At 41.7% G+C, this 21,461-nt stretch overlaps 3 protein-coding genes across 3 annotated transcripts in view; 1 reads left to right on the top strand and 2 right to left on the bottom strand.

Moving 5' to 3' along the window:
- Positions 1 to 1,917, bottom strand: part of NVL (nuclear VCP like) — a 39,474-nt gene extending 37,557 nt beyond the window's left edge. The window contains exon 1 of the mRNA XM_039716860.1: positions 1,791 to 1,917. Coding sequence (XP_039572794.1) covers positions 1,791 to 1,847 — 57 coding nt within the window. The 5' untranslated portion in view covers positions 1,848 to 1,917. The remainder of the gene's footprint in view (positions 1 to 1,790) is intronic.
- Positions 1,901 to 9,346, top strand: CNIH4 (cornichon family AMPA receptor auxiliary protein 4). Its single transcript, XM_039716859.1, has 5 exons — positions 1,901 to 2,041; positions 3,471 to 3,539; positions 4,280 to 4,392; positions 8,416 to 8,556; positions 9,146 to 9,346. Exons 1-5 carry the CDS (start codon positions 1,973 to 1,975, stop codon positions 9,171 to 9,173), a joined length of 420 nt encoding a protein of 139 aa, XP_039572793.1. The 5' UTR covers positions 1,901 to 1,972; the 3' UTR covers positions 9,174 to 9,346.
- Positions 9,347 to 13,308: 3,962 nt separating this feature from the next.
- WDR26 (WD repeat domain 26) overlaps positions 13,309 to 21,461 on the bottom strand; it is a 31,786-nt gene continuing 23,633 nt past the window's right edge. The window contains exons 13-14 of the mRNA XM_039716857.1: positions 19,587 to 19,772; positions 13,309 to 18,198 (exon numbers count right to left, since the gene is read on the bottom strand). Of these exons, the coding sequence (XP_039572791.1) occupies positions 18,173 to 18,198; positions 19,587 to 19,772 (212 nt within the window). The 3' untranslated portion in view covers positions 13,309 to 18,172. The remainder of the gene's footprint in view (positions 18,199 to 19,586; positions 19,773 to 21,461) is intronic.

The raw sequence follows: 21,461 nt of genomic DNA, 5'->3' as shown, positions 1-21,461 counted from the left end.
TGAGAATCAGAATCAGCTTTTCACTGCCTTGCAACACCCCAGACAGTATTTCCCAATGAAATGGGAAATGTTTATTAAAGCACAGACTACTGGGCAGCTCTGCTTCCAGGGGAAAGGCAGCAGCCTACATCTGGGGGCTTCTGCTGGGTCAATTCTGTCACTTCTATTTAGAAAGAAAGCTAAAAAGCTGACTTTGTAGCCCACCCACCATCTTATTGCCTTGGTTCCCCTCAGTTATCCTCCTTTTGGTTTAGATCTCCTGCCCTAAAAGTGAAACCATTTATATGAATCAGGAGGGATACTCTCATAAGAACAACTTTAATCTTTGCAAGACATTTCAGAGAATATTATAGAGAACTATTTTAATAAAGTGAACTCTGTCTCTCAAGCCTTTTTATTGCTCTGACAGCAGCTAATCCAGCCCATTTTCAAGCCCCAATTATGAAAGTGTGAGAAAATGTACTAAATTTCATGTACAACTGTACTCCACTTGCTTTCTTCCCCCACTCTCCAAATCAGCAGCAAGAACTTTTGATACCATAAAGATGGATTTCTTCTTGAAAAAGAGGAAGAAAATACAGAATCATCCTAAAAGATCTGGTATCACAAATGTCACAGCAAGGAGGATTTCACACCTTCATTTAAATTAATATATACTCTATACAAACAATCAAATTGAATACACATTTAGCTTTTAAAATTTAAAATGCACTTCAGATCACCCATGGGCAGCTCCTGCCCTGCAGGAAACATCAAGGTTACCATAAACCCAGCTGGGTTTTCCACCTTGGAATAGTCAAGACACACTCAGTGTGATCTTGTGAATTAAACCAAGCAGACACTGTCTCATTTTAAGGAATTAGAAGTGGAGTACATTTATACAGAGGCTCAAAAACTTGGTGTTCAAGGTGCAAAGTCATTATGAACTATCATAGGATGTGACGCAGAACTCTGCCACTTGAAGGAATCACAGTTTTCCCTGTAATCCCATTCTGCCCTTTTCTCAGCTATTCAATAAAACCACTGTACATGTTTCCAAATACAAACAGCATTTGCCAGTGTCACAGAACTGCAGGATCATTTAGGTTGGAAAAGACCTCTGGGATCACGGAGTCCAACCCATGACCATGGCACTGAGTGCCACATCCAGTCCTTCCCTGAACACCTCCAGGGATGGTGACTCCACTCCTCCTGGGCAGCCCATTCCATTGTTTAACCACCCCTTCTGTGAAGCTCTTCCTGAGATCCAAATATATACATATACACACATGTATATTTACATACACATACCTATGTACCACATGTATATATATATACACACACACCTATATATATCTACATATATGTACACAGGCATACATACACACAGATACACACCGTGTCCGTATATATATACACACATTAAAAAATGTATATTAATTTTTCATATATATTTTTATATATATGAATACTTTGAGTATATTTCTTTCACCCTATTCATTTCACACGTGAAGCAGCTGCAGCCAGCCTCAAGACCAGAGCTACTAAAGAGGGCAGAAAAATTACACGGAAAAAAAAAAAAAGACTTTGCATGAAATTAAAATAAAAAAATAAACCAATGGACGTTTCCAAAACCTTTTAAAGGCCTTTCTAAAGCCCTCAGAGGCAGGGCCGGGATGGGCGCGCTCCTGCCACTGAGCGGGCCGGATGCTCAAGGCCCCTCAGCCAAAGGAGGATACACGAGTCCCCCGCCGGCTGCCGGTGCCGGGCTTACCGGGGGTGCCGGGGGTGCCCCGGCGGGCTGGCCGTACCTGCTTGATGCGCTGCTTCAGCCGCGGATCGGAGACGCGGCCGGGCCGGCACCTCATGGCCGCCACGCCGCCCGAGACGGGACTCCATTTCCCAGCGTGCCTCGCTGCGCGGGCCCGCCGGGGCGGGGCGGCGCCTACGGCGGCCGGGAGGGCCCGAGCGCGGCGGGCGCGGCGGCGGCGGGATGGAGTCGGTGGTCTTCATCTTCTCGCTGATCGACTGCTGCGCCCTCATCTTCCTCTCCGTCTACTTCGTATCCTGCTCCTGCGGCGCGGCGGGAGGGCGCGGCGTGGGCAGGGAGGGGCACCGCGGCGGGCCCGCTGGGGCGCCGGTGGGCTGAGGGCGGCGGGGCTGCGCTGGGCGATGGCCGCGGGGCCCGGAGCTGCGGGGCGGGGCTGGGAGGGCTCGTCTGAGGGGACGCGGGCTGGGGGGACAGAGACTGAGGGGACAGGGGCTGAGGGGACACGGCTGGGGGGACAGGGATTGAGGGGGAAAGGGCTGAGGGGACGGGGGCTGAGGGGAAAAGGGCTGAGGGGACTCGGCTGAGGAGAAAAGGGCTGAGGGGACAGGGACTGAGGGGATACGGCTGGGGGGGCTCGGCTGAGGGGACAGGGGCTGAGGGGACACGGGCGCGGCTGAGGGGACGGGGGCTGAGGAGAAAAGGGCTGAGGGGACACGGCTGAGGAGAAAAGGGTTGAGGAGAAAAGGGCTGAGGGGACACGGGCGCGGCTGAGGGAGGCTCGGGGGCTGCGCGGGCCTGGCAGGGCGAGGACGCCGTGCTGGCCCCGTGTGCTCGGAGCTGAGGGGCTCGGCAAGCGGCCTTTCCATGTTCTTTTGTTAGCGTTGCGCAGATTTGCCTTCTTTTCCTTACTTTTCTCAGTAACTGGCTTCCTTTCCCCCTTTTTTTCCTTTCACGTTCTTTCAATCCTGGTGGGATTTTTTAGGGGCTGCCCAGTTCTTCTAGCAAAACCCATTAAAAACAATAAAATTCATCCTTGAAGGATGAGTTGTTTGTTGAAAAATGAACACTTTAACCATTTTTTTTTTAGGAATAGGAAAAAGATCTTTTAGTGTTCATTTCCTTGGAGAAAAGAACCATGCTACTTGAGACAGCATGGTGAGGTGCACACATGCATCCTAAGCCTTTTTTGAGAGGACTTTTCTCTCTGAAATATTAATATTTTTTCAGTCTGCAAGTTAATTCAATAGTGAATGTTGCTCTGTTACTTCCTAGCAAAGAATTAATTAATTCAATGTTGTTGTAAATGTTGAAAAAAAAAATAGTAGATTCGCTGCTTAAAACTGCAGAATTTTGTGAGGAGAGTTTCAAAGTGCATTAGTTTCTCCTGCCCATTAAGTTTTGGTTTCAAGGGTTGTAGTAACAATTTTGATACTAAAATTACTGACTTTGCCTCCCTGGTCTGTTTTAAGCCCGGACTGAACTTTAGCACTTGTGCAACAGTTGCCCTTGGGAATATATAATAAAATCACTCGGCCTGATGATAAAATATAGCCCAAACTTCTATCTAAAATAGGAGTGAGTTGTGACTAATTGAAATGTGCCTTTGACAGAGCAAGGCAGTGAATGCTGAGAGCAGAGGGTTGTCCCCAGTTTATTGGCTAAAAGTAAAGCTTTGTGTATTCTGAATTGGCATAATGTGTTTCCTTATCCTGAACTTCAGATAATCACGCTTTCAGATCTGGAATGTGACTACATCAATGCTAGATCGTGCTGCTCCAAGCTCAATAAAGTAAATTGTTCTTCTTTACATTTGCTGTGGTTTGAGAGAGCCACATCCTTCACCTGAGCATTGCACATAACTGGGGGGTGATAATTTCAGCCTGCTTGTAATTTTTTTTTTTTGTCCATCCTTCAGCAAATTCCAGTACCAAAGTACCATTTTAAATGAATCTGCTAAAAACTCCTATCATTAAATCAGTGTGGCCTACCCATGTGTGTGTTCACTTTGATTTAAAGGTATTTTTTCCTTAATGTGAGAGAGAGTGGCACAGGATCCTGTCAATCCAAGAACGTGTGATTGCCAGGGGCTGACCCAGTTTAATGATGCCAGTTTTTATATTGATCACCTTTCTTATCCGTTCCAAGCCTGGGGCTGTTTGTGCAGGCTTTAATTATCTGAATCCTTAAGCCCACTCCTCTCTGCAGAGATTTCAAATGAGCTCTTTCTGCTTTCTCACTTCTCTTTCTTGAGTGCTTGTGTAGTGTAGCTGTGTTAGACTGAGCTGCTCTCCAGAAATGTTTGTGATGCTTGGAAAAAGCATCTCTGTTGCAATATCTCAGGGCTTGATTTCTGCTCGCTTGTGTGGAAACTGCCTGAAGGTTCATTTGTCCACACTGTGATGGAACCACATGCCTGTGCTGTCAGCTTTTCAGATTTTGCATGACTGTAATCAGACTGCAATCCCAAATAGGTGTCTTTTTCATAAAGGAATTTACATTTGTGCATGTAACTCTTTCCCCTTTTTGCAGTGGGTGGTGCCTGAGGTGATTGGCCACGCTGTTGTCACAGTATTGATGCTTATTTCCTTGCACTGGTTCATCTTTCTCCTGAACCTGCCAGTGGCCACCTGGAATATTTATAGGTAAGTGCTGCAGGGTGTGTGGGGTTTCTTTGTAGCACTGTTACTAGTTTAGCTTCAAGTGTAGTACAAAGATAAATGAGATTTCATGGTGAGATGTTTCAGTTGCCTTCTTGGGCTGCTAACAGTCCTCATTGATCAAACTGGCATAATTTCTTGTGACAAGAAACCCAACAGTGTAAAGGACATGAACCTTGTGGTCTTTGCTTGCATTCTCTTTAGTGCCCAGAAATCTCCATTTGTGGGTCATTCCCAAATTCACAGGAAATGATAGGAGATTAATTGGGATTATGAAATAGCACTAAAAACAGAGTTAATAATGTTTTCATGCCATTCCTAATAGTGCTGTCAGCATAAAAGTGCTCAGGCTGGCATGGCTGATGGTTATAAGGCCACAGAGCTTTGGTGTTGTCCCCTGCACCCTCCTTCATGTACTGACTTGTGCCTTCCCCTCATCTGCGCTGGTTTTGGCCCCCCATTTGGGAAGGCTTGCAGCCTTTTCACCCTAGGACAGCTGTCAGTGTCACTGTGCACTGGGCTGCCACCCTTGAGAATGGTTTAGTTACCAGTGGGGGTTTCCTTGTGGCAGCACTGGGACTGTCACTTCAAACCATGTTCTATCTCTCTGATATCATTTGGTGTGTGGAGAACTGACCCTTCACAGGTGTTCAGCTGATGGAAACTGGATGTGCATTTGTCACAAATTATCTCCAGTCACTGTGCTGAGGGAACCCAAGAGCCCAAATGTTAAATGCACAGGTTTGGAAAGCTGGCTGTAACTCTTGTTTGCCTGAACCTGCCAGAGCTAACTGTTTGCAGGGATGGGTTGAGTTGCTGGTGGAATTAAAGAAGTTTCACAGCTCTTAGTAAAACAGAGTTGAGGATCTCTGTACTGATAACCTGGTTGGGCAAAATAGCTGTGCTATTTAAATTTTGATAAATATCACCCTTGTTTCCTAGAGAACTGCCAGCAAAGCCTTCACATGTTTCTAAGCTGGAGAAACATGAGACACTATAACTTTATGCTTAATAAATCAGTGTTGCCTAAATAGACACAGAGGGCATGATTTTGCCTGATTTTGTTTGCCCCTCTCTATATATAGCTGTGACCTGTAGTGACCAATATTTGCTTTGGGATCTGCTGGCAAGTTTAGGGTTTGATGTTTCACTTAGGCAAGGCTTAGACAACACAGACAGAATTCATTTTCTCTGAGGCTGTCAAAATTTCTTGTGCTGGTTACCATCTGGCTGCTTCATATTTTGTACTTCTGTTAATTTTTAAAGTAGGCACTTGCTTTCCCTTCTAAAACTGGTTAGAAAGAGTTTTAAAAGAGAAATTATTTCTATTTGTACACATCAGGCAGTAAGCTTTGATTGCTGTTTTGTATTGACAGCTCTCATTTTATATATGTCCTACACCACGTAAATATTCTGAATATCCTGAAATCCAGGATTGTTTCCTTAATTTTAGATGTGCAATGTAGGCAATAAGAAGTCAAAATATTAGGCCTGGATACTAATCCTCCCTTCTTTCTGTGGATCAAGGAGTTTCTTCACATTAATAGCATGGACTATCCCATCTCCAGTGAAGGAGTTGGAGGCCTGCAAAAGCAAGTGTGAAGTTTAGCATGTTCAGCTCATTAGGAACTGCAGTGATAGCACCAGGAGTGATGGATTCAAAGCAAAAGAGGGGAAATTTAGGTTAGAAATACAGAAGAAAAATAATCCTGTTGAGATTGAAGAAGCCCCTGCTTTACAGGGGTAAGTGATAGAGGGAAAGGTAGGATAATCTTTTCCCCTTGTTCACTTTTCTTTAAAACCTCCTTAATCCCAGGCAGCCACAGGCAGCCCTGGCTTAATTTAGTGATTCTCTCAAGGATTTCAGAGAGAGGAGAGAGGTTTTGTGCAGGAAGGGTATCAGAAACAATCCTGGGATGGATAAATTAGTCAAAAGCAGCGTCCAGAGAGACTTCCAAAGTTGCAGCATGTTTCTTGTAACATCCTACCTGTTCAGCATGCTCATATGATATTTAACCTTTTTTTGATGAATTTTGTAGTGTCTCCAGTTAGACAGTTTTGTCTTGCAGTCTCCTTGTTTTAAAACTCAAAGGGAAGCATTCTGCTTTTTTTTCTCTCCTTTGTTATATAGATCTCCTTGAGACAATAGGTCCAAATAATGAGATTCTTGCCATGCCTTTAAGAAGATAAAACCTTAAGAGTGAAAATAAAATAAAATAAAATAAAATCTTTACAATTCACTGAAAATTCTGGTCAGAGCTTCTACATCCCTTTAAAATTAGGGAAATCTAGAGGGAAGAGTCCTGTTGCTGGGGTAGCAGCTTCCACTGAATGGAAATCCTGGAGGCACTGCTGTATTTATTAAAGCTGACAGTTACTTGTTTGCTGCAGAAATTTTTTTTGCTGTGTAGAGGATGACAGCTGGCTTGAGCTGGGTTTGTCAGCATCCAGCAGCACTGCATCCATGGCTCTGCTCCTTAGATATACAGTGTGGGCTGTCCTGCCTTGTGGGCCTCTTGGAAGAAATGCCTCACAGCTTATGCAATTAAACTGCATTATTCAAGTGTTACCATTTTTTTAAAAAGCAAAATTAATGCATGCTGTCTTTATGGCACTCATATCCCAGACATGTAAGAAAATTCTGCATTCTGTTTCTAGGATAAATTGGTACAGGAAACATGTTCCTCCTTTTACTCCAATAAAATGTTTTACATTACCAGGAAATGGACAACAATTTCTGCTCTAACACTAAACACAGAACAACCATTCAAAACTTCAAATTTAGAAGGGAATTTCAAACTGGAATTATTTAACATGAATTATTTTTAACAGGACACAACTGTCTTTGGTATTGGTCACATATGCTGCAGTGCTTTTCAGTGCCTCTGTGAGAGATGACTGCTGTGGGCTGAACTTTTTCTTTCCCAATGTCCCACTGCTGCTAGAAAACCTCCCTGAGGGTTGTTCCCTTTGCTTCCCTTCCTTTATGGAAATGAATGGTGTAAGAGGTGGGGAGGTGTCTTTTGGAGTACAAGTGCTGCCATTGAAGTATATGAAGAAAGTTGAACAAGTGTTCTGTTCTGAGACCATGTTTCTGCTCCAGCTTTAAGACAAAGAGTTAAATTCCTGCATGGAAAGAGTCTGGTTCCAGGTAGAGCCTGTCCAACATCTGAGTGAAGTGAAGGTCTAGCCTGAGCTCAGCTGGAGTGAGAACTTCATGTTCTCCCATGTGCTCCCTCGAGAAATTCTACTGACAAGAGAACATGCTGCTGGCTCAGTTGTCACAGGACATAAACATTTGGTTTGCTGCTTCCATGCTTCCTTGGCTTACATTCCACTTGGCTTCACTCAACTTTTGTTCTCATGTGAGTTCAGACAGCAGAACTTGACATCTTCAGTTCTGCCCAGCTCACCCTGTCGTCCTCGGTGTCTGTGCTGAGGTGTCCCAGGGTGGCTGTGACAGAGGCAGGACTGACAGCACAGCTCCTTGGCTTATGCCATCTCTGCGTGACCACTGGAATTTGTGATTTTCTCTGTGAGGTTTTTTGCTAAATAAATTACTGATTCTTAGTTAAATTAGATTATTCTCCAGTCCCTTTCATCTAATGCATCCTTCCAGTATGGGTGGGCGTTTTCCCCATGACAGCAACTAACTGTGAACAGCAATTAAAATGAGCTGGAATTGGCTACTACCTGGAATCTCTCTCATTTATATGTGGGGAGCTGGGCTGATGTTTTTAGTACTTCTTGTTCTCTTATTATTTGTGGGTTGTACTGGCTGCAATATCCAGAACTCCCTTACCTTGAATTGTGAAACAGCTCTTCAGATGAAAGTCCTGTCTTGGCAAGCTTTTCCCTGCCTCTTACCCTGACACTCCCTAAAGTTTCAGTGATTACATTTTTGCATTTTGTTGTGTGCCTTTTTAAATTTTTTTTGTTTGTTTTTTGTTTTTGTTTGGTTGGTTTTGGTTTTTTTGGTTTGTTTTTTTTTTATTCTTTAACTTTCAGGTACATTATGGTGCCAAGTGGGAACATGGGAGTATTTGATCCTACAGAGATCCATAACCGAGGACAACTGAAATCACACATGAAAGAAGCCATGATTAAGCTGGGCTTTCATCTGCTCTGTTTCTTCATGTACCTTTACAGGTTAGTTTCAAAAATGGCTCCCAAGCAACAAAGGGATTGCCTGCCAGCTATTTTTATCTCCTCTGTTCCACTGGTGTAATTGCTGGTATTCATGTCTTAGCTTTTTGCATCTTGATAAGCCTTGGGAATATATTTTGACAGCTATCTCTGGGCTCATTATATGCCTTTATTCATTCTGATCAAACACTGTTTGGATACTCAGGCTATTCCTTAATCTCAAAACCACAAGTACAACCTAAAGAGTTGCATGCTTTCAGCACCTACAGTAGTAAGTGGCCTGTTTAGAAAGGAAATACTCCTGAGCACCAAGTTTATTTTACAAGTGCTGTTTTTAAAAATGAAGTTGGTCTGGCTGAGTTACAAGTGCATGTGTTCTGTGCTAAGGCTCTTTACTCCACGGTGGCAGAGCTGCTGTTCCTCTGCTGCAGTGCTGCTGCAGCCTTGTCTTCCTAAGCAAAGCACACAGCAGGGGTGCCCTGACTTTCTATTTCAGGTTCTCTCAGTGCAGCTCTCCCATGACAGTGAGAGCTGCTCCTGCTTGCACAAGCTTCAGTAATCCACTGGTATCATGTTTTCTGTTTTGTCACAGTATGATTCTGGCTTTGATAAATGATTGAGAAGTTGAAAGAGAACCATTAACTGCCAAATTGGGTCATCACTCCAGTGACTGGTTGTGGAGCCACAGAATCTCCTGAACACACCTAGATCAGTGTCGTCATGCAGTATATTTTTCCTCTTTGAACAAGAAATATTTTTCTGTATTTTTAACATAAAATATTTTCAAAAGGCATTGGATCTGTGTAGCAGTTGTTTTTGTTCCTTTACAAGGCAAACTTCTGGAGCTGCTGCTTCTGTAAGATGAAATCCTTGCTTACAGAGGTGACCTCACAGGAATTAAGTGGTGATAAGGGAAACTTGTTTCAGCAGCATTAGCTAATGATGGTTGTTCCAGAACACATTCAAGTGCAGCAATGATATCTGATTCTTGCTGAGAGGTGTCAGGAGGAGACTTTGGCTGCCAAGCTGTCCTATCAGAGCCTAATTTGAAGGAGCACTTGGAACAGATTTCAGAGTGGAACAGGAGCACAGCTTGCATCTTTGTGTTGGTATTCTTTCCAGACAAAAATCAATGGAATAAAAGTTATATTTTCCTCCCTCTCCCCACTCTGCTGCAACAATCTACATGAAGTCTTGCATTTGGATGGATTAAGATCCCTTTGGTGGATATGACACATGTGTGTAAGAGTGCAGATAAACATGATTAATACTTGCTTTTTCCCTTCAACTTCTATTTTGTCATTGAAGTGCATCATGGACACCCAGATAAAGTAAAGATCATATTGTACTGGGGTGGAGTTGGTTACAGAGCAAAAGACTATCTGCAGTTGCTGCTCCCTGAACCTGCTGCTTGCATTGCCAGTGGGGTGAAACAAGAGTCTGTCTAGCTCAGGGAAATGGTCTGGTAACCAAAACCCCACTTACTTCAGTTCTGGTGTGACTGCTTCAGTGATACCAGCAAGTTCTTTGTGCAGCTCTTGCATCAGTGATAAGTGTATAAACCCGAGTTTGTACCCTCACTGTCCAATAACTGTCTTTAAGTTTTTATATGTGCTTGCAAATAGGTCTCTTGGAACAAACACATCAATTAAAACACTTGCAAAATACACTTCTGTATACACTTCTGTAATTACACCCAAAAACTTATGAGCTTTTTTAAGTACTTGGGGTTTCAGTGTACAGCTGAAGTCAACAATTGTTTGCAGGGCTAGCCACAAAAAGGCAATACTGATGCTTTACTGCTATAGATAACCTTGTGTTCAGTGTTTGTTCTAGGAGAAGCTTGGCTTTAAATTTTGATGGATGGAGCCCACGTTAAGCTGTGTTAAAGATGAATGTTGAAAATTGTGCTCATTAAAAAAGTAACTAAAGAAACAGCTACCCCAGCTGGATGACACTGACTACCTGACAGCACAACAAACTACACAAAGTTCTGCCCTGTAAAGCCAAAACTCTGAGAGGAGGTAGGTCTGGAGAAAGGAGAACAAATAAAACTTCAGAAGAGTAGAAAGTAACTTTTTTAGCAGATTATGGTATACAATTAAATAACTTGATTTGTGTGTGAAAAAACCTACTACACGTGTTTTGGGTGTTGGAAGAAAGGGCCTAAGTCAGGTCCTTGCTGTACTGCTGAACTTGTTTCACACTGAGAAACATGACCATTAACCTCATTTAATTTTAAGTCCATTACTCAAACTAGCAGCTTGGTATCTTATTCTGAAAACATGATGAATAAGTTCTGTTCATTTATATCCAACAACTGATTGTAAGACTTCTAAAAACCTCAGCAGTGGGTTTCAGAGACTATAATTCTGCTGAATAATTACACTGGTAATGTTGAAGCCTTCTTACTGGACAGGGTCAGTGCCTGCTTCAAAAGAGATCTTCAGAAAAATGTATTTGTAATAGCTAAAACCATGATTAATTAGCAAGAAGGAGGAATACTGCAATTATGTGACTCCTAGGAGACCCACAGAGCACAGAAATTTTTATGGTGGTAAAAAAACCCCAAAACTCCCTATTTTTCAGCATGAGAACAAGGTAATTTAAATCCAAGCTTATCATACAGGATTCAAAGCAATAAGAAACTTGAGATGGATTTTAAAAAAATCATCTGACTATCACTATAAATTGTTGTGAGGTCAAATACAGATTCCTTCCTGTTCACTCAGACTATTTCCCTTTGGACTCGAGGTATTCAGGTAAAACTTTGTAAGGCACCATTAGCTATGGTTGATAGAAAACTCCTAATCAGTGAAAAGAAATCAGTCCTGCAGGATTCCAACTTCTAACTGATGTTACTGAGCCCTTTTCCTCGCCCCCAATGTACAGCCCAGCCAGCTTACAAAGATGATCATCTTGCTTCAGTTTTCAGAGATTACATAACACAGTTAAGAACTGTGCATTTGGGGGGTTAGTTAAAGTGTGTAGAATTGCATGTTTCCCCCTAATTAATCATTAGTTACAGTCTGTTGTTTATTGAACCTTTTTTAAAGAATATACTTGCCTCCACAATCTAGTAAATGACTGGTTTGATTTTCTAAAATGGTTCTGTGTTATGGAACATAATAAATCAGTGGTCTGACCAGTAGTCCTAGGAACAATTCTACATGCAGGTTAACAATCAACCAGAAATCCTGATAAGCCCAAAAGGGCAAATCTTTATCTGTTCAGGAATGTCAGAGCTTTATTCTAATTCTTCTTACAAGAAGCTCTCTAGGATTTTGTTGTACAAGTGCCAAAAGACCATTTATGCCTTTAAGTATAGGATATGATGGGCATTGGAGGTAGCAGTAGGAAAATTTGGGCTACGTGTTCTAAACCAGTTATGAGTACATTGACACCTTAGCTCTGACAGAAACAGAGGAACACCAGCCCTTCAGAGCATTATAGTTCTTTAAATTGAGGAGACAACTGGCACTGCCATCCTGGGATGAGGTGACAGCCCTGGCACAGGTGAGACACAGGGAGGTGACCTGGCAGCACAGAGCAGGGACAAGGTGTGAGGAAGGGCTCCTCTCAGGCAGAGTTCAGGTTTGAGCTGATGAAGAAACGCACATCTACTCTCAGGTTCACTGTGCAATTTCTTTTTTAAATAATTCAGATTATTTCAAAGCAAACACAAAACCAAAAAAACACTTTAAAAAACCAAAACAAAATTTTAAAAATACCCAAAAATATCAATCCTCAAACCCACAGGACTTAGGTGTAACAAAAGCTGAAAAGTCACAGGCCCACAGAATTCATATACTGTTTCTCTTGTACTCTTCTGACCTGTTAAAGGCAGACAGGGTGGCAGATGAAGCACAGCTTTTTTTTTTTTTTTTGGCTGGGTTTGTCAGTAACTTCCTTTATCTGCTGTGTGAATAATTTATGGCCGAAGTGGGTCTGCAACCCAAGAACCCTCCTGCAAATGCCAGCAGCCAAGGGAAGTGGCACAAAGGAGGACACAGAGAGGAGTAAGGCACATCCCTTCTCTTGGCAGCAGCATTTAAGCCATAATTATCTGTATGCTACCTAAACTGTAAGGGAGAGAACAAAGTTAATACAAAAGGTGCTATTAGAAGGAGTGAAGACTTCTAATCAATAAGTAAAAGATTCAAAAATTGAATGCACATCAGCAAAAGGTTTGGAAAAGCTACAGGGAGTGGAAATTCAGGCACAACTTTTTAACACAACATAAGCCAGAGCTGAATAAAAATGCAGGACAAAGATGATGTTGTGGTTTAAGGCACAGGGAGGAGGGACAAGTTGGAGGGAACACAAAGGCAGGAGACCCAAGTACTTCAGGAGCACCTCCTTACTATGAAGTATCAAAACCCCCACAAAACTCAGAGATCACCTACAGCAAGCAGAGTGAGGTATGGAAGCAAGCTGCAGCATTAAGGAATGATGGAGTCCAGGGAGCCCCAAGGGAGCAGAAGTTGAGCAAGTGAGATAAGCACAGCCTGGGACACGGGCAGGTCGAGTGCTAAAGTACAGCACAAACACAGGGGTGAGGTGGATTAGAGGCAGGCAGCAGAGCCTGGAGAGCCTGAACACTGCTCTGAGTGACTCAGCTGCAGCTACGCTGCCACCAATTAATTTTCCTAGCCAGGAAGGGAAATACTATGGAAGAAATCTACAATTAACGATCCAGAAATTAACATCCAAGTCAGTCATATAAGTGAAGTTAGGGAAACTAAGAACTATTCATTCCAGTTATTTATTGTTTATTGAATTGAAAGAAAGGGAATACAAACATTTCTGTTAAGTGCTGTGCACCGACATGGAAAAAGTGTATTTTTTTTTAAAAATCCTAATAAAAACAAATCAGAAGTTAATGTAGTTCCAATTGAACAATTTTTAAAGATATGTTTAAAATACTACACATTTATAAAATAAAAAAGTTAAAACGGTGTTCTGTAAATAATTAGTAAAACAAGTGAAAATAAATACGAGACCCAAAGTTCTTATGTTTTTAATGTAATATAGCAAAGAAATTTTTAACTACTTAATATCTGAGAGTAACAAAAATCCAGAAAGTTTAAGAACGCAATCCTTTGAAACATTTAATATCAGTCCATAGCAAATAGTCATTACATACCAAAAGCTCTAAGTGTTAACTAGTTCCACCACAACTCCATATAAATCTTGACAATTTAGAAATCTTGAGATCAACAATAAAGTTCTTTTCTTGATCTCTACAGCTTGGTTTGTAAGTACATACATGCTTTGAGGATCCATTTTGTCCCATATGTTTTCAAGGAGCCAATAACTTTTTCCATCTGTGCCTAAAAATGTTAAGTTTCAAATCTAGCACATATACCCTAAGAATGAAAAATGTTTATGAAAAAAGATGGGGCACAATGAATTTCAAATTTATAAAAATATACTGATATTAACCAAAACCTTCTGGTCAAAGGACACTTCACATACACACGACTTAAAGGATGCAATAAAACATGACAAGTACCTAGAACATTTGAACATTTGGTTCTCTGTCTGTTGTGGAACACACGCACACACACACTCACACCAGATGGGAGGAACACTCTCACAATGTTGGACTGAATCCAGATTATCTGGAGGAATAGACAGAAAACTTGGCTACAGTTTATTTCAACTAGAGGCAGCTACTGCAGCAGTAGTTCAACACTGCACACTTCAATTAAGTCCACCCTGTTTAAAAAAAGTGTCATAGTTAATGATTTTGCTTTCTAGACATCGTTAAAAGTAGCAGTTTTCAAAAATCAAGTATGGCAGCTGAAAATGGACTCAAGCCAATGTGGAAAAGACAGGAGGAGGGCAAAAGGAGGATTAGCCATTTATGGGATGGGTGTTCCTCTTAATAGTCGTCTCAAAAAGAAATTAGATACAAGTGTATTTTGTAGCTAAAAATATGGACAAACTATTGAAAGTGCATTTTTCCTCCTCCCCCTTGAGTTACAGTAGTTTGTTGGTCAGTAAATCCTGCTTTTTATGTCCATTATTTTTTCTCTACCTCCCTCCCCATTTGGATCTACAACATATCCCCTCGAGCTACAGCTAATTGTAGGAGCCCTGGCTTCCTGCCAAGGCAGCCTCCACAACTGATTTTGGGTGGGAGTATCACTTAGCAGTGTAAAAATACACAACTAGACACCAACTCCCAACAGCACACAGTTTTATTGAACATTACCTGGTTGAAGCCAAGTTGAGAAGTAACTGGCAAGATCTGGGCAGATTTCTAGCTTGCATCTTTGCTCCAATCATAAAGAGAAGTTAACTTTAAAGTTGGAGAACTTCAGAAAAGACAGAGGGAATTTAAAAACAAAGGTGTCATTTCCCCCACTTCCCTCCCCTCCAAAACATGAACAGAGCTACCATTTTCCCTTTTGTGTTCCATTGTGCCTTGAAAATTACTTACCTGAACAGCTAAAGAACATTCAGATAATAAAATGCTTCAGCATTTTTGTTTTTGAGATCTGCCTTGATAATAACCTGGGGCTGCTGTGAATATTTGAAGCCAACAGGTGACCAGAGAAAGTTACAAAATGAGTACACACTTACAGTATTTTCTTCTCTAAAACCATGGGCCTGCTGACTGGAAATACAGTAATTTAGTGTGGGTGTGTACTTGTTCCAGCCTTACACTCCAGCCTATGAACATTTTTAAGCACATGGAAATCAGTGTGTTGCAAATGAGCAAACTAATTTGGGTTTCCCCCCTTTACCCCCCCACCCCAGTCTCATTTTATCGTCTGTGCACAAAAAGTATTGGTACTTTTCAATCCACATAGTGTTGGAAATAATTTAGGTTGGTCTTTCACCTCCAGGCTGGGATGGTACTCATTGCTACATCTCTAATGGCAGCTGCTGTGGGACTGAGTAGTGTGGCAAAATGAAGATGAATCTCACCTTTCTGTCCTGCCTGCTCATGGCCCCGAGATGCCAACAGGCTGGCACTGGGACACTCTGGAAGCAGTGCCACCTGCTTGGAGCTCACCTTTACCTGGCATGGCTGCAGCAGGACACTGAGGGAGAGAGGTCCCACACGTGCTTCTCCCTAACTCAGCTTCTAAAGTACCCCAGAGGGACAAACCAAGTCCAGAAGAGAGGGGCAGTGTTTTTGCTGAGGTCCTACACTGAAATCCCTACCTGCACTGCTGTGGAAAGCAGGCATCAGCCCACACCTTCCCCCAGCTGCACCAGGGAAGGAGTCTCACTCTGGTTAGTTATGGCCACCACACTGGAAATGTCTGAAGTGCATATAAAACTTTAAATCTACACTTGAGATTTGATCCAGCCTTCACCACCTGCCTCAAGTTCCCTCTTTATTTCCATGAGTATGTAATGAGAGACCACTGCATGAGACATTGAGACATCAAAACCATTATTCTCACTCTCCCTAAACAATGTTTGGTTTGAAAACCTAAGTTCCAGAGTCAGACAATACTAGAGTAACTTCCAAAGATTCACATGCTGACAGTGCTTATGAATTGTACCATGTTTTGAACATGTAAAACACTTTACAATTTAGGTAATTCATTTTTCCTTAAACCCCAAGGTTTAGCTTACTCAAATTTGACCATGGGAACTTGTTTGTTTTCCTGCAACATTAAGGCCACGGGCCTGACTCATTTTGCACTTTCTGAACTAGGAAGGGAAATAAAAGCTTCCTCCAGAACTGATTAAAGAAGGAACTGCTGTATAATCTTAAGTTTACACATGTATTTTCAGTGCTGTGAAACAGTAATTGCTATCAAAGCATTCACCTTAGTTTTAAGGCTGAACATTAAGTTCCTACCTGGTTTTGGAGGTATTAGATGACTCATATGTCAGATTTGGGGCTGGTTTCAACCACAGTATCAGAATCTTAACTCATGCTTAAGTTTGCACACAAGGCAAGACAAACACACATTGGATGGCTGGAATCTAAAAGAAAAAAAAAGAGTCTAACCTGCTAACCTTTGTTCTTCTGGGAAACACCACACTCCCATTCAAAGTGGCTACACCTCTCTTCCCAGGAATTCCAGCAAACCTTCCCCCACCCTTCTTCCACACGTGACTAATAAGGACACTAAATCATTATCTCATGAAAGGATGAAGTCCACACTTGTGCTCACATGACTCTGGTGGCATGCCCCTCCCTGCTCCTTCCATACTTCACAGCAGTACCAACACTACCTTTCCACCCAAGGTGGCAAAAGGGAATCCAGTGCCATCCCATAATGGATCTGTATGTAGTGCAGAAGCACAGAGATGCCAGGCCATCTGTTTATGTCAAAAAGAATACATACTTAAACTATAAATGTTTCCTTTTTCTTAATACGGGCCATTAGTGGAACTACTCCTAGATGTGTCAAGATGTTCACAGCACCAGCTTGCAACAAGGTCTGGGAGAGGCATTTAAATCTGCAAACTTAAAAGTATATTCTCAACAACAAAATCTGTCCACCCCTGTTTATCAAATAAAGAAAAAATTTCCATCATAATACAAGTGTTTAATTATGATTTGTACGTAAATTACTTATACAAAGTGTTGACTTTGTGAAGAAAGGACTCTTTCGACACATTCTTCCCTCAAAGTGTAGTCTACCTTTTACACCAGCATTGTTGCATATATTTATGTAATTAAAAAAACCAAAAGACCTCTTCTTGTTTCAGCTCTTAGACTGGTGGTGCAGTCTGAATGCTTTTTTTCCTAGCTAATACAGTTTAACTGTTAAGATGGACAGTGAATTCCTTCATCTGAAACAAGCTTCACTGCCTACATGAATCTCCTTCCAGCCACTGCTTCTGATTGGGTCTCAGGACACTCCAGAAAAGCATCAGTGATACCATGTTTCACGACACTTCTTGCATTGTTTTAATTCCAAATGTATACAAATGAAGTCATTTTAATCCTATAAATAATTTATTTTTAAAAAATTGTGCTGTTAACCCCTTTGCAGGGCAACGAGCTATGTGAAAAGTACAAAACTTTTTGTCAAATGTGATACTGAGAGTGCTTTTGACATAGTTCATTGGTTTATCCTCTCAATTGATAGATATACTGCGCAACGGGCAAGGCTAGAATCCATGAACCAAGCTGCAAAGATCTCAAGCTAAGTAAGGCGGAGAGAGACTTGAGAAACAAGAGAAGGAAATACTTTCCTATCCAATGTATACTCTTCAGACTAAAGCACTCTTTCTATCAAGCCTTCTAAACTGTTAAATAAAGTGTTCCAAACAAGCATTTAAACTTCATTACACAGAAGAGCAACAAGAACAGTAGCCTGCCAGACAAAAAGGCAGGAGGGAAAAATATATATACTGAGTTCAATGGTTAGCCTGAATGTAGCACAGTTCTTCACAACCGATGGGGGGGTAATTTCAACACGGTGTCCAACAAAGTTCTAAAGACGTGCTTCATCTCGACTGGTTACTATGAAGCAAAGGTGGTAAATGTTTGGCCCCAACCGGGCTTCAGAAATGGTTCTTTTTCATGACGAGCATGTCTGTCCAGCTATCAATCATGTTTGTTTGCACCAAATCCCAAGCCATTTAAAATACGACTAATTAAGTTAAACTGAAGTCGTCTGCTCCAAATTCGCCATCAACTATCCATGCTACTGCATTCCTCTGAGCAAAAACAAAAACATAGAGAGAGAAAGAAATCACAGCTTGAAGATCTTAGCAACAGTTCATATTTCTATCAGAAGGTAATTAATACAGTGTATTTACATAAATTTTAACTGAACATGCACTAGTTAATGGATCTTACACTGTAGCTAAATTCCATGCTTAAAATTATTTCTTTTAGATAAAATTATTCATAACAATTTATTCATAACAATCTTGACATTATTTTAGTATGTTAGGTGTGGGTACTCAAAAAGCATCTGGTCCAAGAAGACACATTGACATACAAGTTCATGGGGAGTGTGCTAATGACAGAGCTGTCTTGTCACCCATTTAGGATTCCTAAGTGGTTAGGTATTACTGTGTGCACCTACACCTCTTGTGAAAGCACTGCTGTGAGAAATCCATTTGTGGTTGGTTTGGTTTTGATGGCACTTACTGGTTCATTTTCTGGAGGAACTAAGAAAGAGTGAGCAAGCAGCTCACTGAAGAAAACCAAACAACAAAGCCATGAGTAAAACCAGCTGGAGGACAGGCTCTGACTCTTTATGGGGGCATTCCAGGTCTTACAGATTAGCCAGGCTGGTCCACCTAATCCAAGACTAGAAGCACATGTATCAAAGCACTGGAGCAGGGAGAAGAGGTAATTCTTCCTCCTAACATCCTTCCAACTTCAGCCATTTTTACCTAAGGGACATTCTGAACTAGAGGTGTTTACTTATCTACCAGCCCTTAATGGATTTCTCTTTGATTACTTTGCCCAGGTTCCCCTTGGTGTCACATCCATGAGGTCCTGTGGCAAGAGGATATACTATATATCATTTTAATGTCTCCTGTAAATTCTTACTGCAAGGCTGAATACATAATGACAGAACTATATGAAGTGCACAAGTCCCCACCAGTCAACTCCTTAACAATCTGGGGGAGGCAAGAAGGGCTGGGAACACCTGGATGCATTTTGGCAGCAAAAAAATGAGCATTTTCTCCATCTCCCCTGGACACACGTGGTTACTGATGGTTAGTAAAGATAAAATTTTGTACAGGCTCTCTAGGGTAAAACTTTACACTCTTTCTAGACATTAGAAATTTCTTTTGTAACCAATACCATTATTCAATTTGCAGTGTGGTTAGAATGCACTGCTTAAATTTTAATAGCATTGTACATTACTAAATCTAAGCACTGAAAGCCAGGTTTTCATGGAGTCTGCATAAATAAATTAATATAATCCTAGGCTCTTAGTGACACCACAGTCAGAATAATATTGAAAACACCGATTGTGTCTTTTTTATTCCACAAAATAAGTGCCTCAGATAGAAACCACCAGTCGCACACGAGAAAAAACCAAACCAAAGCAGTGACTAATTTCTGAGCAGGGCCTTTTTGTTACCTTCAATATCCTGGTTGTCTACGAAAGGCGCTGGTCCCCATATCCTGACGGTGCCGTCGTCGGAGGCGCTGGCCATCATGGCCGGGAGCTGCGGGTTCCAGCTCACGCAGTTCACCGTGCGCGTGTGCCCCGTCAGCTCCGCGATGGGCAGCTCGCTGCGCTTGTGCCAGATGTACACTTTGTGATCTGCACCAAACACAGGGAAGGGAGAGCAGCCTGAGCAGCCCTGCTCTGCACACACACAGCCGTGGGGACAGAGCTTTCACACCTGCTCTCGTTAAAACTCAACAGCACTAACAAAATTTTTGTTTTAAAAGAGATCAAAAGAAGGCAGGCAAAGCTCTTCCATTAACACCTGCCAGTCTACTACACTCTGGTGTCTGAAGAAAAACTGTTTGACTGTAATGCAAATAAGTCAATACAAGGGTAAAAAGAGAAACTAAACTGCTCTTTAATTACAGGTATGGAGTTGTAATCTTATTCCAAAGGAAGACTTGCAGATTTTTTTTCTCCCTCTCAAAGAATTGTATTTGCAAATTAGTAAATGCATTATAAAGTCATGAGTACTAAGAATAATTATAACCACCTCCTGTTGATGAGTACCAGATAAGATCACAGCTCTGTAGTTTATGAAAAACATCTTAATACCAAAAACCTGTAACACTCCAGAGAAAGTGCAAACAGAGCAAACGAGGGAGGGCTAAAGCTTAATGGCTCAAACTGTGAGCTATTACTATCTTTGACAACCAATTACTGTGTGGTATTTAAAAATATCAATTTGTACATATTGAAGTAAATGCAAATAAACCCTGCACATCCTATTTTGTTATGGGAAGCTTTTAATTACTTCTAGCAACATGCTAGAAATAGAACAGGGAACTGGTTAGACATTCTGCTGCACTGTTTAGAGAAGAGTCATTCTTTATAACCAACCTTATTTAAGAATAATTGGGGAGTGGGGAGAAGGAGGGGGGGTTTTCCCAGCTGTAGACCAGCAGCCTGTAACAAGTCTGTGGGTTTACCTGTCTAGGATTGTCTGTGGAACATTCCAAACAGAGTTACATAAACTGGACATGTATGTATTGCTAGTATTACACAAAAGCCCAGTATTGGGGTCTAGCAATCAAATTAAAGTATTTTGATCTATTTTAAAGGCTTTCACATAGATGCCACTGAAGGCTCAGCAAACAAACCAATCTTCCTCTATTCCTCCTCCCTGCCCTTTATGAAACAAACTTGCTCTCTGAACTTCCTGCCAGAAAAGCCTCATGGCTTTTTCCTGCATGGTAACTCCCTTGTCCTCCGCTGAACAGCTCATTTGAGGTACCACCTTCACATGTGCTTGTGCTGATGCAAATGTTCTGGCTGGGCTCCCATTCCACTTAGGATTTCAAGGGGACTCTGCATCCATGCCATTCACCAACAAAATTCACAAGCTAGACACACAAGCATCTGCTCTGTCAGGTAACCAAAGCCTAAGACAAACCAGTACTTTGGTCTGGAAAAAAGATAACTACTTTAGGGCAGCAGTCAATTCCCCTCTGAGACAGAGGCCTCTATTTTCTTCCTATGGATGCAATTGCCAGGAAAACCCCTACCTAACCTGACATGATGTTTTAAGAGGGTATGACAATGTGATCAACCAATTTTTAAAGCCAGCTATGAGGATGTAACCTGTTATTACTGTTTGCTTGTTTTTTAAACAAGTCTCAGTAGCCACATTTGCACAAAGGCAACAGCTTCAAATCCAAGAAACCACCAGTTCCTTACCACTGGTTTCAACTACAGTGGTTTTTAAACAAAGTCAATAAACTGGGGGACAAAAACGACTGGTACACTACAGTATCTACATCTGCACACAGTTATGGCTAAATC

The sequence above is a fragment of the Passer montanus genome, unplaced genomic scaffold (assembly GCF_014805655.1).
Source record: "Passer montanus isolate IOZ18808 unplaced genomic scaffold, ASM1480565v1 scaffold37, whole genome shotgun sequence".
Classification (NCBI taxonomy): domain Eukaryota; kingdom Metazoa; phylum Chordata; class Aves; order Passeriformes; family Passeridae; genus Passer; species Passer montanus.
Note: the sequence above shows the minus strand (reverse complement) of the source record. Positions and strands in the feature narration are given on the sequence as shown.